Source organism: Cherax quadricarinatus, chromosome 2 (assembly GCF_038502225.1).
Source record: "Cherax quadricarinatus isolate ZL_2023a chromosome 2, ASM3850222v1, whole genome shotgun sequence".
In the NCBI taxonomy this organism is placed as follows: domain Eukaryota; kingdom Metazoa; phylum Arthropoda; class Malacostraca; order Decapoda; family Parastacidae; genus Cherax; species Cherax quadricarinatus.
Genome location: NC_091293.1, coordinates 17,844,459 through 17,862,531, shown reverse-complemented (window position 1 = coordinate 17,862,531; position 18,073 = coordinate 17,844,459). Strand labels below are relative to the sequence as shown.

Below are 18,073 nucleotides of genomic sequence, written 5' to 3'. Positions count from 1 at the left end.
ATACCTAACTGTTGCATATGTGTCTTACCTAACAGGTCAGGTATTTTACATTGATTAACCCTTTGACTGTTTTGGTCATAGATATACATCTTACGAGCCAATTTGTTTGACGTATATATGCTCAAAAATTCTAGCGGCTTCAAATCAAGCAGGAGAAAGTTGGTAGGCCCACATGTGAGAGAATGGGTCTGTGTGGTCAGTGTGCACAGTATAAAAAAATCCTGCAGCACGCAGTGCATAATGAGAAAAAAACTCCGACCATGTTTTTGAATTAAAACTCTGACTTAGAGGTGTATTTTCATATAGTATTTATGGTTGTATTCTTGTTTTCTTGGTCTCGTTTCATAGAATGGAAAACATATTATAGAAATAGAAGTGATTTTGATTGATTTTACTACGAAAAGGATCTTGAAATGGAGCTCAAAGTGGCTTCGAAATGTTCGATTTTTGCCAATGTTCAAGAGTAAACAAATGACATCATTGTCCAATAAATGTCCAACTAGCCATTCTAATATGCAGTCACGAATGGGTTGATGTTATTTATACAATTATTACAATATTGCAGTAGTCTGCATAACAGTAAATCTTGTATTTTTTGTTTGAATAAAAATTCAGAATAGAATGCAAGAGGATTATAACATGGGCCTGGAGACATGATAAACAGAGAAAATGTTATTTTAGTGCCAGGAATGTCTGCATTGTTCATTCTGGACTCTATTTTCAAATTAACATTTTTTAATTTGCATGAAATTGGCCAAATTGCCAATTTCTGACCACTTTATTGGGTAGTTGAAATTGGTAAATGGGCAGTTTCTTGCACTCAATTGATAGAACAAATGGAGTTCTAAAGAAACAGCTATGAGTTTGGTGAACTGGAACAGTGGAGTTGACCAAAAACAGGGCTCAAAGTGGGCGAAATCGCCGCTGAGTAAATGTTGCCAAGGTCGCTAACTTTGCAAGAGCATAATTCCATAAGTTTTCCATCAAATTTCATACTTTTGGTGTCATTACCATCAGGAAAAGATTCTCTATCATTTCACAAGAACTTTTTTTTTTTTTTTTCAAAAATTTTGCAACACCAGGAGACACCTCAGGATATGGGGTTGTGACAGTCAAAGGGTTAATATTCAGTCTGACCATCCCTAGCATCCATCAGTGCATAATTCCTTGTTGTCCTGCTTTAGTATGCAAAGGTTGTTTTGGGCTTCTTTTTGACAATGATAATTCCATTAGTGTGTATTTTCTGTGCCTGTGCTTGCTATTAACAATGGGTAAAAACAGTGATTTGAGTACTTGCAAAGTGGGACAGAGTGATAGCACACTAAAACAGAAACAGCCATAAATATGGTGTTTCAACTAAGTCAGTAAAATTAAGAAAAAAAAAAAATTAGTCAAGATTTTAACTCAAAAAGGGTGGGAAGAGGGGGTAGAAAATGGAAAAAACACCAAGATTAGACAGAAAAATAATATGAATAGCTCTTAACAACAGAAGAGCATCTTGCATGCAAATTTCTTTTGACGTAGCAGCAGCAGGCATTAGCCTTGCCCAAAAGACAGTTAATGAGAGGATTTTGGAGAGTGGATTGAAAGCATATCAACACAAAACAAAGCCGCAGGTAAATGAACCCATGATACGGAAACATTTAGCTTGGGCTAAGAATCACATTGAGTGTACTTCTGAAAAATGGGAGTAGGTAAGAATTACATTTTGCTATTCAGTTCATTTGTCATTCATAAAAGAACATTTATTATTAGTAAAATGACAATTCAATTTGAAGAAAATTAAGAGTACCATTTAGCTTCTATTGTTTTTTTTTACTGTTGCAGATGGTGTAAGATTACCATTGAGCTTCTCGGGTTGTTGCACCACTTCTATTATCTTTTCTATTATTGCTGGTGGTGTTCTCTGATGAATCAACCACTGCAGTGCTACATGATGATGTGCTGACTGTAACAAGGTGGTCAGCTGAGAAATTTATGCCTGAATGTCTGAAGAAGACGGTCAAATTTCCTCAGGAAATCATTGTGTGGGGAGCCATTTCCGTGCATGGAACAAGTCGTCTGCACATTGTTGAGGGTACCATGAACCAGATTAGGTATATAGAAGTACTAAAGCACCAATTACTGCTTCAGACAAGGGATTGGTATGGTGATGGATGTTGGATATTCCAACAAGACTAAGCCCCACGTCACACAAAATCGGTAAAGACGTGGTGTGCACAAAATGGCAATGAGTTGTTCCCACAGGCTGGAAATTAACCCGACATGAACCCTAATGAGATTTTATGATCTGTAATAAAGGAGGAAATACACGAAGTTCCCATTACAACCAAAGTGCAAGTCATAGAACGCTTTATTAAGGTTTGGTTTCATTCTTCCAGAATCAAAGAATTATGCAAAACTTTGATGGTTGGTATGATGCCTACACATAGGAAAGCACTTATGGATGCTAGAGGAGGTTATATGAAATTTTAATCAATGAAAAATATGACCTGTACTGGTGTACAAAAATATGAAATTGGTTTAATTGACCTTTTAGTAGAAAAATATCAAAATTTTTAAAAATCCATAATAATTGTGCTGGTACTGTATATTGCTAACGATGTTTAAGTCTAAAAATCTGTTAAGTAGCAAATCACATAAACAATGTATATTTCTGCTTCACTACATACACCAGTGATAGTTGCATCTACAAATATGTTCACCACCCTCCACCCACACACCACAAACACATACACAGTAGGAAAAAAAAAAGAATTGGCAATATTGCTAAAAAAAATACAAGACACAGATATTAACCTCTTAACTGTCCAAACATAGAGCTACATAGTTACCACTAGCACTCCAAATGTAGATCAACATTTTATTTTTCCTGCCTCCAAATTTGGCATGATTGGCCTGAGATACCTGGTCAGTATAGGATGGGTCTCAACACTCAGTGTGTGAAGTATTAAAAAAATCTGGGACCACTTAGTACCTTGTGGTAGCACAAGTTCAACTGAGTGCCAGCTGGAGCAAGCAGTGTGGCAAACACCAAGGTGCACTAATATGTCATATTCATAAATAACAAAAAGGCACAATACCGTGACTGGAATGATACACAAATAACCCACACATAAAAGAGAGAAGCTTACGACAACGTTTCGGTCCGACTTGGACCATTGACAAAGTCACAGTGTGACTTTGTCAATGGTCCAAGTCGGACCGAAACGTCGTCGTAAGCTTCTCTCTTTTATGTGCGGGTTATTTGTGAATGTCATATTCATTTATTTATTTGGACATGATACATGATACAGGCCAAATTACTTAGACTATATAACAAACATTGTCCTATAAAAACGAAACAGATCACGAATAAATGGCTCGGTTGCCCATGGCTAACCAGCAGCATTCTGAAATCCATTGATAAGAAACACCAATATGAAAAGCAATATAGACAGGGCTTAATACACAAAGATATTCTTAAACACTATTCATCAGTTCTCACCAAAGTAATAAAGAAAGCCAAACAACTGTACTACTCCAGCAGATTCACTGACACAGGAGGAGATATAAAAAAGGCCTGGAAAACACTCTCCCAGATTCTGGGCACCCACAAACTGAAAAAAAAACCAAGAATATTGTCCTAACCAAACCTAATGAAACACCACTGCATCCCAATGATCTAATCTTGCCAGTAAAATCCCACGTACCAACGCCCATGCCGGGGACTACCTAGATGGGAATTTCCCAAATTCCTACTATCTTGTACCAACTGAGCCCACCAAAGTCACCGAGATTATAAAGTCACTTAAAAATAACTCAGGGAATCTGTCTCGTGCCCCACCATTATTGTACAAGCGAGCGGCCCATGTCCTTTCGCATGACTTTTTAACAAGTCACTAGAAACTAACACCTTCCCGAAACTACTCAAGACAGCAAAGGTTACACCAATACATTAAGGTGGTGACCCTACAGATGTAAACAACTATAGGCCAATATCAAACTTACCATTGCTATCCAAAATCTTCGAGAAACTCGTGCACAGGAGACTGTATTCATTTATAACAGCACAAAACATACTCAACCCCTGCCAATGTGGATTCAGGAAAAATAAAAGCACTCATGATGCAATTGTAAAAATAGTAGATCTGCTTTACACAGCATTGGAAAATAAGGAATATCGGCTAGGAATTTTTATTGACCTAAGAAAAGCTTTTGACACAGTAGACCATGGCCTCCTACTCCACAAACTTGACCATTATGGTATAAGAGGCCATGCGCTTGTATATTTCAAATCCCACCTTACTAATAGGTATCAGTATGTCACCATTAACCCTTTGAGGGTTTCGGACGTACTAGTACGTCTTACGCGCAGGGTTTTTTGACGTACTAGTACGCATAAATTCTAGCGCCGTCAAATCCTCTCCTGCAGCCCATGGACCAGCAGGTTATTGCAAACTTCAAAAAACTGTACACAAAAGCTCTGTTTGAAAGGTGCTTTGTAGTGACCTCAGAAACTCAACCGACTCTAAGAGAGTTTTGGAGAGAGCACTTTAATATCCTCAATTGTGTAAACCTTATAGGTAAGGCTTGGGAGGGAGTGACTAAGAAGACCTTGAACTCTGCTTGGAAGAAACTGTGGCCAGAATGTGTAGACAAAAGGGATTTTGAAGGGTTTGAGGCTAACCCTGAGAGGATTATGCCAGTTGAGGAATCCATTGTGGCATTGGGAAAGTCCTTGGGGTTGGAGGTTAGTGGGGATGATGTGGAAGAGTTGGTGGAGGAGGACAATGAAGAACTAACCACTGATGAGTTGATAGATCAACTTCAAGAGCAAGAGGCCAGACCTGAGGAAACTGGTTCAGAGGAGGGGAGAGAGAAATTGAAGAAGTTGCCTACTACAAAGATTAAGGAAATCTGTGCAATGTGGCTGAAAGTGCAAACCTTTATGGATGAGAATCACCCTCACACAGCTATTGCAAGCCGTGTTGGCAACCTGTACACTGACAATGTTGTGAAACACTTTAGGGAAGTCATAAAGGGACGAGAGGTACAGGCCACTATGGACAGATATGTTGTGCGAAAGAAGTCCAGTGACTCTGAAGCTGGTCCTAGTGGCATTAAAAGAAGAAGGGAAGTAACCCCAGAAAAGGACTCAACACCTCAAGTCTTAATGGAAGGGGATTCCCCTTCTAAACACTAACACTCTCTCTCCCCTCCTCCCATCCCATCAATCATCACCAGATCTTCAATAAAAGTAAGTGTCATGTAATTGTGCATGCCTTTTTCAGTTTGTGTGTATTAAAATTAACATTTCATGTGGTAAAAAATTTTTTTTTTTCATACTTTTGGGTGTCTTGCACGGATTAATTTGATTTCCATTATTTCTTATGGGGAAAATTCATTCGCATACCGATTATTTCGCATACCAATGAGCCCTCTTGCACGGATTAAAATCGGTATGCGGGGGTCCACTGTATTTGTATTACATATTATTAAAGTGTAAAACTGAAGACAAGTCAGTAATAACATACTTCAACTGCTATGGCCCAAGATGGTGGTGTAGCTTGCCAATGAATCTTCTGAATGATGATATCCTCTACAGCATCATATATATAAAGGTTGTTTCCTGCTGTGTACAATACAACATCCTTCGGATCTGTATAGAAAAAGTTTTAAGGCATAAGATGCTTTTCCTCTATACATAAACGTTCTTGACAAACCAATTTTTCTTATGACCAGTTGAAAAACCAAATTCAGTTAAACACACAAAAAAAGATCAAACAGACCACAGGTAAGTTCACTGACCAGTGTGTTTACAATAACCAGCAACCATTTACTACAGGAACATTCATATTGCTTTATGCTGTAGTTTTTTGTAAGGAAAGAAGGAAAATTTAAATAAAAAAAAAAAATCCTGATTCACTAACACCTATTCCTTGATGAGTGATTTTTATTACATAAAATGGAATTTTGTGCATTAGGCAGGGAATTATAACAACTTGTAGGAATGAGGAACAGCCAGTTGTGAGTGGGGGGAGGGAAGAGGTGAGTGAGGCAGTAAGTAGAATGAAAAGTGGTACAGTGACTGGGATTGATGGGATAAAGACAGAAATGAAATGTTAAAGCAGGTGAGGATATAGTTTTGAAATGGTTGGTGCTTTTATTTAATAAATGTATGGAAGAGGGGAAGGTACCAAGGGACTGGCAGAGAGCATGCATAGTTCCTTTGTATAAAGGCAAAGGGGACAAAAGAGTGTAAAAATTATAGGGAAATAAGCCTGCTGAGTCATGCAAAAATTCAGGTACATCTCGCTACTTCTACTTACACTTGGGTCACACTACACATGCATGTACAAACATACATAAACACACCCCTTTGGGTTTTCTTCTATTTTCTTACTAGTTCTTGTTCTTGTTTATTTCTGCTAATCTCCATGGGGAAGCTGAACAGAATTCTTCCTCCATAAACCATGCATGTCATAAGAAGCGACTAAAATGCTAGGAGCAAGGAGCTAGTAACCCCTTCTGTATACAGTACACCCTTATATTACATTGTAGTTGTGTTCCTGAAAATGCCGTCTTAGATAAATCTGTGTTAAATAAACTGAAGAACTTATGGGGAAAAAATAGGGTTACGTTCCAAAAATGCCAATTTTTTTTTTTTTTTTTTTAAGATATCCAGATCTTACAAAAATAAAAATGATAATGTTGTTTTTGTTGCTTAAGACAACAAATGCAACAGAAATATTATTATTTACCTCAAATTGTTATTGCCGGTGTATGTCAGTGATTGTGAAGATAGTGGAGATGCATGGTGTGGCCCTACTGGGCTGAGATGGATGGTTGTTGGTTGTCAGCATAAGTGGATGGTTGAGGTTCTGGTACTCAAGTCGATGGTTGTACTGTAGTGAGCACAAATTCTGTAATGGATTTCTGGATTCTTTTACCCTGCAGTACATTATACAGGTGACAATAAGGCATCATCAGTTGCCCTAGACCCCATTTCAGAGCACTGCTTCTAGATTTGTCAGGGTCATCTTAAGTGAAAAAGTCTGCTAGTTTAGCAGCAGCATGGAACTGCTCGCATAACTGCTCCAATGTTAACTGCTTTTCTTCAGGTTCTTCTTCATCTTCTTCTGTTATCTGGCTCCCTTGTATCTGTGCACTGAGCTCTGGCAACATTTCCTTTGGACTCCTGTCTTCATCCTCATCATCTTTTAAGAGGCCAATCACATCTTCTTCCTTCATATCTTCAAAACCATCACCTGGTAATCTCCTTACCAGCTGAACTATTTCCAGAACCTGACTCTCAAGCAAGGGAAAACCAGTGCATCTCTAGCATAGCTGATGGCATCTGCAATGTTAAATTATTCCAGAAGCCTAGTACTGCCAGGGTGGAGTCAAGAGTCCATCCAATTTTTTCCCCCTCCCGCAAACCGAACCGTGTTAAGTTAATTTTAAGAAGTGTTGTATAAAATTATGCCTCAATTCTTCAATATTGTCTACTGTATATTACTAAATTTAAAGAGAAGCTTTTGTTTTTCTTTTTGGGCCACCCTGCCTCGATGGGATACAGCCGGTTTGCTGAAAAAAACGTTGAGTATACCTGGTGAAGTGTATGGTAGAGTTACTATTGAAAGAATCAAGAGTAAGAAAGAGAGCAGGATCACAGATGAACAAGGAGGCTTTAGGAAGGGTAGGGATGTGTGTATACCAAGTGTTTACAGTGAAACATCATGGTGGTGGTAGTGTTGGTGATACAAGTCAGAGAATGGAGTGCTTGGTGGTGGTGGTGGTGGTGGTGGTGGTGGTGGCGGCGGCGGCGGCGGCGGTGGCGGTGGTGGCGGCGGTGGTGGTGGCGGTGGCGGCGGCGGCAGCAGGAGCAGCAGCAACAACAGCAGTAGTAGTATTCAAATTTAATTGTTTATTTTTTTGCAACGTTTACAATGTGTGATTTACATGTTATAAAATATTGTTAAATACAGTGGTACCCCGAGTTTCGGCCATAATTCGTTCCAGAAGGCTGTTTGAGTGCCGTTACCGAGCGAATTTGTTCCCATAACGAATACAGTGGACCCCCGCATACCGTACGCATCGCATACCGTACAATCCGCATACCGGACGCTTTGATCGCAAAAATTTTGCCTCGCATACCACCCAAAAACCCGCTCACCGCCCTTCGTCCGAGACGCGTCCAATGTGCGGCCTGAGCCACGCTCACATGTTCCGCCGGTGGCATTGTTTACCAGCCAGCCTCCGCGGTAACATCCAAGCATACGATCGGAACATTTCGTATTATTACAGTGTTTTTGGTGATTTTTTCTGGAAAATAAGTGACCATGGGCCCCAAGAAAGCTTCTAGTGCCAACCCTACAGCAATAAGGGTGAGAATTACTATAGAGATGAAGAAAAAGATCATTGATAAGTATGAAAGTGGAGTGCGTGTCTCCGAGCTGGCCAGGTTGTATAATAAACCCCAATCAACCATCGCTACTATTGGTGGTACAGCTGCTGCTGCTGCTGTACCACCATCAGCTGCTGCTGCACTGTCAGCTGCTGCTGCTGTTGTACCACCGTCAGCTGCTGCTGCTGCTGTAGTACCGTCTGCTGCTGCTGTAGCATCGTCTGCTGCTGCTGTAGCATCGTCTGCTGCTGCTGTAGCATCGTCTGCTGCTGCTGTAGCATCATCTGCTGCTGCTGTAGCATCGTCTGCTGCTGCTGTAGCATCGTCTGTTGCTGCTGTAGCATCGTCTGCTGCTGCTGTAGCATCGTCTGCTGCTGCTGTAGCATCGTCTGCTGCTGCTGTAGCATCGTCTGCTGCTGCTGTAGCATCGTCTGTTGCTGCTGTAGCATCGTCTGCTGCTGCTGTAGCATCGTCTGTTGCTGCTGTACCACCGTCAGCTGCTGCTGCTGCTGTAGCACCGTTGTTGGTGTGGCTTATTGAGAATACCAAGAAACAATTAACCCCAAAGGATTTGCCACCCAGGATAACCCAAAAAAGTCAGTGTCATCGAAGACTGTCTAACTTATTTCCATTGGGGTCCTTAATCTTGTCTCCCAGGATGCAACCCACACCAGTCGACTAACACCCAGGTGAACAGGGAAAAACGCCTGGAACTAGTGCTCATATTGGTGAATTTAAAGCCAGCAAAGGTTGGTTTGAGAGATTTAAGAATCGCTGTTGCTGGATCAGTCAGCTGTTGCTAGATCAGTCAGCTGTTGCTGGATCAGTCAGCTGTTGCTGGACCAGTCAGCTGTTGCTGGATCAGTCAGCTGTTGCTGGACCAGTCAGCTGTTGCTGGATCAGTCAGCTGTTGCTGGACCAGTCAGCTGTTGCTGGATCAGTCAGCTGTTGCTGGAACAGTCAGCTGCTGCTGCACCACGGTCAGCTGCTGTTGCACCATCAGCTGTCTCTGAACATGACTCGTCCTGAACCTGTCCCGAACTTGTCCATCCAGCCTGAGCGCCTGCCTTGCCGTCAGTGTTTACAAGCCAGGGTGGCCGGTTGCATGCATACATTCGATACATTTTGTATTATTCCATTATTTATAGTGCTTGTAACTGCTAAATAAGCCACCATGGGCCCAAAGAAAGCTTCTAGTGCCAACCCTGTGGTAAAAAGGGTGATAAATACTATCGTACCACAGTCAGCTGCTGCTGCACCACAGCTGCTGCTGCACCACAGCTGCAGCAGCACCCAGCTGCTGCTGCACCATGGTCAGCTGCACCACAGCTGTTGTTGTTGCTGCACCACCATCAGCTGTATTACTCGAAGATGTGGAGAGAGTGTTGTTGGTGTGGCTTAACGTGAAACAATTACCGAGAAACAATTAACCCCGGAGGGTTAGCCACCCAGGATAACCCAAAAAAGTCAGTGTCATCGAAGACTGTCTAACTTATTTCCATTGGGGTCCTTAATCTTGTCTCCCAGGATGCAACCCACACCAGTTGACTAACACCCAGGTGAACAGGGAAAAATGCCTGGAACTAGTGCTCATATTGGTGAATTTAAAGCCAGCAAAGGTTGGTTTGAGAGATTTAAGAATCGTAGTGGCATACACAGTGTGATAAGGCCTGTTCTGGAAGAAAATGCCAAACAGGACCTACAGTACTCAGGAGGAAAAGGCACTCCCAGGACACAGTGTCTCATCAGTCATTGCTGCATCTTCAATAAAGGTAAGTGTCATTTATTCTTCATTTAGTAGAGTAGTACATGCACAATATATATTGTGCATGTACTACTCTACTATTGTGCATGTATCCTTCTCTTTGTGTGTAGGAAAATGTATATTTCATGTGGTAAAATTTTTTTTTTCATACTTTTGGGTGTCTTGCACGGATTAATTTGATTTCCATTATTTCTTATGGGGAAAATTCATTCGCATACCGAACATTTCGCATAACAACCAGCCCTCTTGCACGGATTAAGGTCGCTGTGCGGGGGTCCACTGTAATGTAAATTAGATTAGTCTGTTTCAGACCCCCAAAAATACGCTTACAAAAGCACTTAAATAATACACTTACATAACTGTTTGAGTTGGGAGCTGTACGAAACTCGGGGTACCACTCTACAAAGAAAGCCACTAGCATGTCTGAGCATTTCGGGCAGACTAATCCTAACGCTTAGAGACTACTTAAAACTAGACATAGGTTATGGATGGTAAATTTAAATTATTCATTATTACAATAGAGAGGTAGTCAAAAATTTTATAATTAATAAGATTTATAGTTGAGAGGCAGCAAAAAACAAAAGTATTACAATTAGTACAATTTATAATACAGTAGACTGTCATTTAGCATGAGTTTATTTTGCATGATTTGGGTATAGCACGATTGAAGAATTGTGGCACAATTTTATGAAACACGTTGTAAGATGAATTTAACACGGTTGAGTTTGCGGAAAGGAAAAAAAACTTCCCTTTTCCTCAAGAGACTGCCTTGTTGTGGATCAGCGGGGGAGACCTCCTGCCGTCCCCAGTCACCCCCCCCCCCCCGGACACCATCCCAGCATTCATACTTCATGCGTGTCCAGTCCAACTTCTCTGTTACAATCTTGTGATTGTGAATTGTGTTTTGATCTTTTAATTGCTATATCTTGTATCTGCCAAGCAATCATGACACCCAGTAGGCATACCAGTGTTGCTCAAAGTGGCAAGGAAAGGTGTAAGCATTTAAGTCATAGAATTAACGAAGGAAACAAAGATATTAGACAAGACATAACCTGTGGCCACATTGAAGTGTTACTTTGTACCCATAAAAAAGAGGTAAACATAAGTTTGTATGACTGGCTGACTTACTGAATGACTGACTTACTGAATGACTGACTTACTGAGTGATTGACTTACTGAGTGACTTGACTGACTTACTGAATGATTTGACTGATTTACTGAATGACCTGACTGACTTACTGAAAGACTTGACTGACTTACTGTATGACTTGACTGACTTACTGAACGACTTGAGACTTACTGAATGATTTGACTGACTTACTGAATGACTTGACTGACTTACTGAATGATTTGACTGACTTACTGAATGACTTGATTGACTTACTGTATGACTCGAGACTTACTGAATGATTTGACTGACTTACTGAATGATTTGACTGACTTACTGAATGACTTGACTGACTTACTGAATGACTTGACTGACTTACTGAATGATTTGACTGACTTACTGAATGACTTGATTGACTACTGAATGACTTGACTGACTTACTGAACGACTTGACTGACTTACTGTATGACTTGACTGACTTACTGAATGACTTGAACTGACTTACTGAATGACTTGAACTGACTTACTGAATGACTTGACTGACTTACTAAATGACTTGACTGACTTACTGAATGACTTGACTTTTGAATGACTTGACTTACTGAATGACTTGACTGACTTATTGAATGACTTGACTGACTTACTGAATGACTTAAAAGACTTACTGAATGACTTGACTGACTTATTGAATGACTTGACTGACTGAATGACTTAACTGACTTACTGAATGACTTGACTGACCTTCTGAATGAATTGACTGTCTTAATGAATGACTTGACTGACTGAATGACTTGTCTGATTTACTGAATGACTTGACTGACTTACTGAATGTCTTGACTGACTTACTGAATGTCTTGACTGACTTACTGAATGTCTTGACTGACTTACTGAATGACTTGACTGACTTACTGAATATCTTGACTGACTTACTGAATGACTTGACTGACTTACTGAATGACTTGACTGGCTGAATGACTTAAAGTTAGACACTCCAGTACAACCATCAACTTCAGTACCAGAACCTCTACCATCCACCTCAGCCCAGTAGGGCCACAGCATAACTCTCCACTCTCTTCACTATCATCCACAAACACCAGCACCCACAATTTACGCTAAGAAAGACTATTATTTCTGTTACATTTGTAGTCTTAAGCAGTAAAAACATAACACATCACAACAATGAACTACAATTACATAAGTCACTTTTATTTTTGTCAGAGGTGGAGGCATAAAAAAAAGAGTTGTTTGGCTTTTTTGGGGCTCTCAGGAACGTAACCCTATTTTTCCCATATTTTTGTCAGAGGTGGAGGCATAAAAAAAAGAGTTGTTTGGCTTTTTTGGGGCTCTCAGGAACGTAACCCTATTTTTCCCATAAGTTCTTCAGTTCATCTAACATGGTTTTACCTCACACAGTGTTTTCAGGAACGTAACTACAGTGTTAAATAACGGTCTACTGTACTACAATAGTACAATTTTAAGTGTGTATTAATATTTTGGACTGAGATAGAGGTCTTAAAGTTAACTGGGATTTCTTGAGTACATAGTTTCAAACTGGTCAATTGATTTAACATAGTGTTGGTACAGCAGGGCCCCACTTATACGGCAGGTTAGGTTCCAGGCTACCGCCGTGAAGTGGAACAGCCTTTTTTTCCACTTATAAATGCATACAAATACTAGATAACAAGTTTACACTAACATATATTAGGTTAGCAATAGAACTAGGCATTAAAAACAATAAAAAAGTACAATACACACATAGTGCACTCATTACTTACCTTAAAATATTTATAGTCTTAATCTAGGGTGAGACAAGTAGTATTTATTGTAAGAAATCAAGTGTGGGTAGGCCGTGTGTACTACATTACAAATGAAAATGAACTAGCAAACTTCCTTCATGATGCAAACATTACAGAGTCTGACTGATATTAGTGACCAAATCCTTACTATGTTAGTGTATGTTATTATGTCATTATTGAACTAATCCCTATATTATCACCTCCTAGATAGTATTTACTACCTCATTATCCCAGGTGTCCCACACAGTTCTTTGTGTGACCCATTTTGTGTTATCTTCTCAGATTCCCAATTCACAATTTATTTTTTGTTAATAGTATACTTACTCTTTAAAAGTATCTGTATTACCTTTTTCTTTCCTACTTAAGACTGTTAAAATTCTCTTATAATCATACCTAATATTTCCCTTTTCCCCCAAACTACAAATAACAAATTAGTGTATGTTCCTACTACACTACTGTGCAATACTTTGAACCATCCCTCACTTGCTAGTATCAACTACCTCAAATAATATTCCTATAGTGATATTAATTGCTCAAACTTTATGCTATTAGGCAATTCCTACTCTCAGATTATTTTCATATCTTAGTGACTATATTGTGTGTGCAATTAGTGTATTTTCAATTACATTATTGTTCAAGGCCCAAAACTATCTTTTGCTGCTACTACCAACTACCTCATATTATTTTTTACTTTTTATAGAACAGTAAATTGCTCAACTTATTATATATAACAAATCAGATCTTACTCCCAAATCAATATCATATCTTAGTTACTATCTGCCAATTTAACTTTGTTTACCATTATTTAATTTAGTCCCTATATTTTTCTCCTTTATTTTAGCTTTATTACAGCTTTACATAACAACCATAGTTCATATATTCAAAATTGTTAAAATAATCAAGGTGCTATTCTCAGGTGCTAAAGTGTAATAAGTTCACTATTTTGCCATTATATTCCCTAGCTCATTTATTTGATTACCACTTTATTTGTTCACCACAAAGTTTTTTTTTTGTCCCTTTTATATCATCTCCTTTATTTTAGCTTTAACCCTTTCAGGGTTTCGGCCGTACTAGTACGGCTTACGCACCTTGGTTTTTGACGTACTAGTACGCCTAAATTCTAGCGCCCTCAAATCTATTGAGAGAAAGCTGGTAGGCCTACATATGAAAGAATGGGTCTATATGGTCAGTGTGCGCGGTATAAAAAAAATCTGCAGCACACAGTGCATAATGAGAAAAAAAAAACTTTGACCATGTTTTTGGATTAAAACAGCAACTTTGCACTGTAGTTTCGTATGGTATTTATTGTTGTATTCTAGTTTTCCTGGTCTCATTTTATAGAACGGAAGACATATTACAGAAATTGAGATGATTTTGACTGGTGTTACAAAGAAAAGTACCTTGAAATTGAGCTCAAAATAGCAGAAATGTTCGATTTTTACCAAATTTCAAAAGTAAACAAATCATGCCAAGCATCCAATACATGTCAACTGGTGAGTCTAATATTCTTTCACAAGTGCACTGATATTATTTATACCATTTCTACATTAAAGAACTACCTTACATCATTTTTTTTACATTTGTTAAAATAACTCAGGTGCTATTTTATAGCTTTAGAATATTTACTTTGTCTTACACTTAATTCTAACTATAGATTCACTATAAATCTTATGATAACAAGCATTGATCCTGATACCAACCTCTTATTGAATGACTTAAATGAATCAAACAGTAACTGTAATTACTACACAGCAGAACAATCAAATGCACTTCTCAGAGCCAACAAAAACATAACTGTCTTTAACTACAATATCAGATCTTTAAGTAAACATTACGATGACCTCATAGCATTACTAAATTCCTTGCATGCCAATATGTCCATCATTACTCTCACCGAAACCTGGCTAAAGTCTGATACTACAGATGTCTATGCCATTCCTGGTTACACAGCCATACACAACTGTAGGCCAGACCAACAAGGGGGTGGCACAGCTATATACTACTCAGACCAACTAGAATGTATCACTAATACTTGCACAAGGGATGAACATGGGGAATATATAATAGCTAAATTCAAATCCAAATACCTACAAAAACCTCTCACAGTGATAAACATCTACAGAGTACCACAGTCAAACATTAGCCGTTTTAGTGACAACCTAGGAAGTATGATAACTGATGCACGCATGAACAAAGATCACTTACTACTCTCAGGCGACTTCAGTATAAATCTCCTGCAAGACCAGGACCCACACGTTACTGAATTCACAAACACTATGAGTAACTCCATGTTGCTACCAGCAGTAACAAAACCTACAAGAGTTACAGAGACTAGTGTTTCCCTACTAGACCGCATCTGGACCAACACCATATCCCCTTTAAAATCAGGCATAATCACAGATAATACCACAGATCACTACCCTACCTTCCTCATCACAAATCTTGGCAAATTACCCCTAGACACTACTAAAGTCACTTTCAGACTTCACAATGAGGCAGCCATTAATAACTTCACAACAGCAGTGATGAACATTGACTGGCACACTGAGCTAGAAATCTATACAGATATTGATGAATGTATTAATAATTTTCTAAAAAAGACCCAACACCTCTACAACAAGCACTGCCCCAAAAAAATTAAACAGATGACAGCTAAGAGACTGAACAGTCCCTGGCTAACACCCAGCATCCTCAAATCCATAAATACAAAGCACCTATACGAAAAACAGTACAGAATGGGTCACATAAACAGAGACCAAACAAAACGTTACTCGTCAATCCTAACCAGCCGGATAAGAAAGGCTAAAAAACTGTATTATGAGAACAGATTATCCAACTTACGAGGTGATATAAAAAAGACCTGGAAAACCCTATCAGCAATTCTAGGAACAAAAAAGATATCACGAAATAGCGAAATTGAATTAACAAAACCAGATGAACCCTAACTCCCACCAACTGAAACAGCGAACAGACTCAATAATTTCTTCTCCACTATAGGAAAAAACCTTGCCAATAAAATCCCAAGCTCAGATACCCCACCCAATGACTACCTCACTGGCAACTACCCGAACACACTGTTCCTAGCTCCAACTAACCCTACTGAAGTCTCCCTTATTATCAACACACTAAAAACAAGACAGGAGATTTAAATACCTTACCACCCTTTATATACAAAAAAGCATCACAAGTACTATCACCAATCATTGCAACACTCTTTAACAAATCCATAGAATCCTCTACCTTCCCTACAGTTCTCAAAATAGCAAGGGTCACCCCGATCCATAAAGGAGGAGACCAAACAGACTTGAATAACTATAGGCCAATATCCAACCTACACCCTCTCTCTAAAATCTTCGAAAAATTAATTCATAAGCGAATCTATTCCTACCTCATCTCCCACAACATACTCAACCCCTGTCAATTTGGATTCAGGCCTAATAAAAATACTAATGATGCTATTATACACATGCTAGAACACATATACACTGCAATAGAGAAAAAAGAAGTCCCACTGGGGATCTTCATAGACTAACATAAAGCTTTTGATACAGTTGACCATGACTTGCTCCATATAAAATTGTCGCACTATGGTATAAGAGGGCACTCCGTCAACTACCTAAAGTCTTACCTCAGTAACAAAAGCCAATATGTGTACACAAATGGGGCAAACTCTTTAGCACAGCCAATTACAGTTGGTGTCCCACAGGGAAGTGTCCTTGGCCCTCTTCTCTTTCTCATATACATAAATGACCTACCAAATGCATCACAACTACTCAAACCCACACTATTTGCAGATGACACTACATACGTCTTCTCTCACCCGAGCCCAGTCATGCTAGCCAATACTGTAAATACCGAATTACAGAAAATATCCACCTGGATGAGGACTAACAAACTTACTCTAAACATTGACTAAACCTACTTCATTCGGTTTGGTAGCAGAGGGAAAATTCTTAGGAATCCACCTTGATAATAGACTCAAATTTCAAACACATATACAACAAATTTCCAAAAAAATTTCCAATACCGTAGGCATACTATCGAAGATACGGTACTATGTTCCACAGTCAGCCCTCCTGGCCCTATTTCACTCACTTATTTACCCCTATCTCACCTTTGGAATTTGTGCATGGGGCTCAACAACAATAAACCATTTCAGACCATTAATTACCCAACAAAAGGCTGCAGTCGAATGATGATAAATTCCCACTACAGGCAGCACACTCTACCAATATTCAAAACTCTAAACCTACTCACCATTCAAAACATCCATACTTATTACTGCACCTACTACATTCATAGAACACTTAATTCTGATATAAACCCTCCCCTCAAACGTCTCCTTACCAACCTCAACAGAACACACGACCATAACACAAGGCACAGATCACTCTTTGATGTTACTCGAGTCCATCTCACGCTATGCAAAAACTCGATGCACATAAAAGGCCCTAAAATCTGGAATTATTACCTGTGAATATAAAAGAAACACTGTTTATAAATTCAAGTCTCTTCTCAAAAATCACTTACCCACAACTAAATAAATACTGAATAATTGTATCTCATAAATTATATCTCGTAAATGTTTCTCATTATTGTATCTCATAAATGTCTAACCTGTGACCCAATCAAACTTTATTTTTTAATTACATTACCTAACAGAATACTCCAATCTACTGAATGCTCAGCAACACAGTAAATGACCATATGACCTGTCTTTGTGATACTCACTTGTGCTAAATTGTTATCTGTTTACAATAATGTATTTACCACTGAATATATCATTGCTTAGTTAATCTTAAGTTAATTTTAAGCCTGCCCGTAATGCTCTGCATACAAGGGGCTTTGGCAAGGAGGGAGGGAGGGGAGGGAGGGAGGGAGGGAGGGAGGGAGGGAGGGAGGGAGGGAGGGAGGGAGGGGAGGGAGGGAGGGAGGGAGGGAGGGAGGAGGAGGAGGAGGAGGAGGGAGGGAGGGAGGAGGAGGGAGGGAGGAGGAGAGAGAGGGAGGAGAGAGAG

General features: G+C 39.3%; 1 protein-coding gene across 1 annotated transcript in view; it reads right to left on the bottom strand.

Moving 5' to 3' along the window:
- Positions 1-18,073, bottom strand: part of LOC128687766 (uncharacterized) — a 134,809-nt gene that overhangs the window by 3,993 nt on the left and 112,743 nt on the right. The window contains exon 6 of the mRNA XM_053775368.2: positions 5,517-5,641. Coding sequence (XP_053631343.2) covers positions 5,517-5,641 — 125 coding nt within the window. The remainder of the gene's footprint in view (positions 1-5,516; positions 5,642-18,073) is intronic.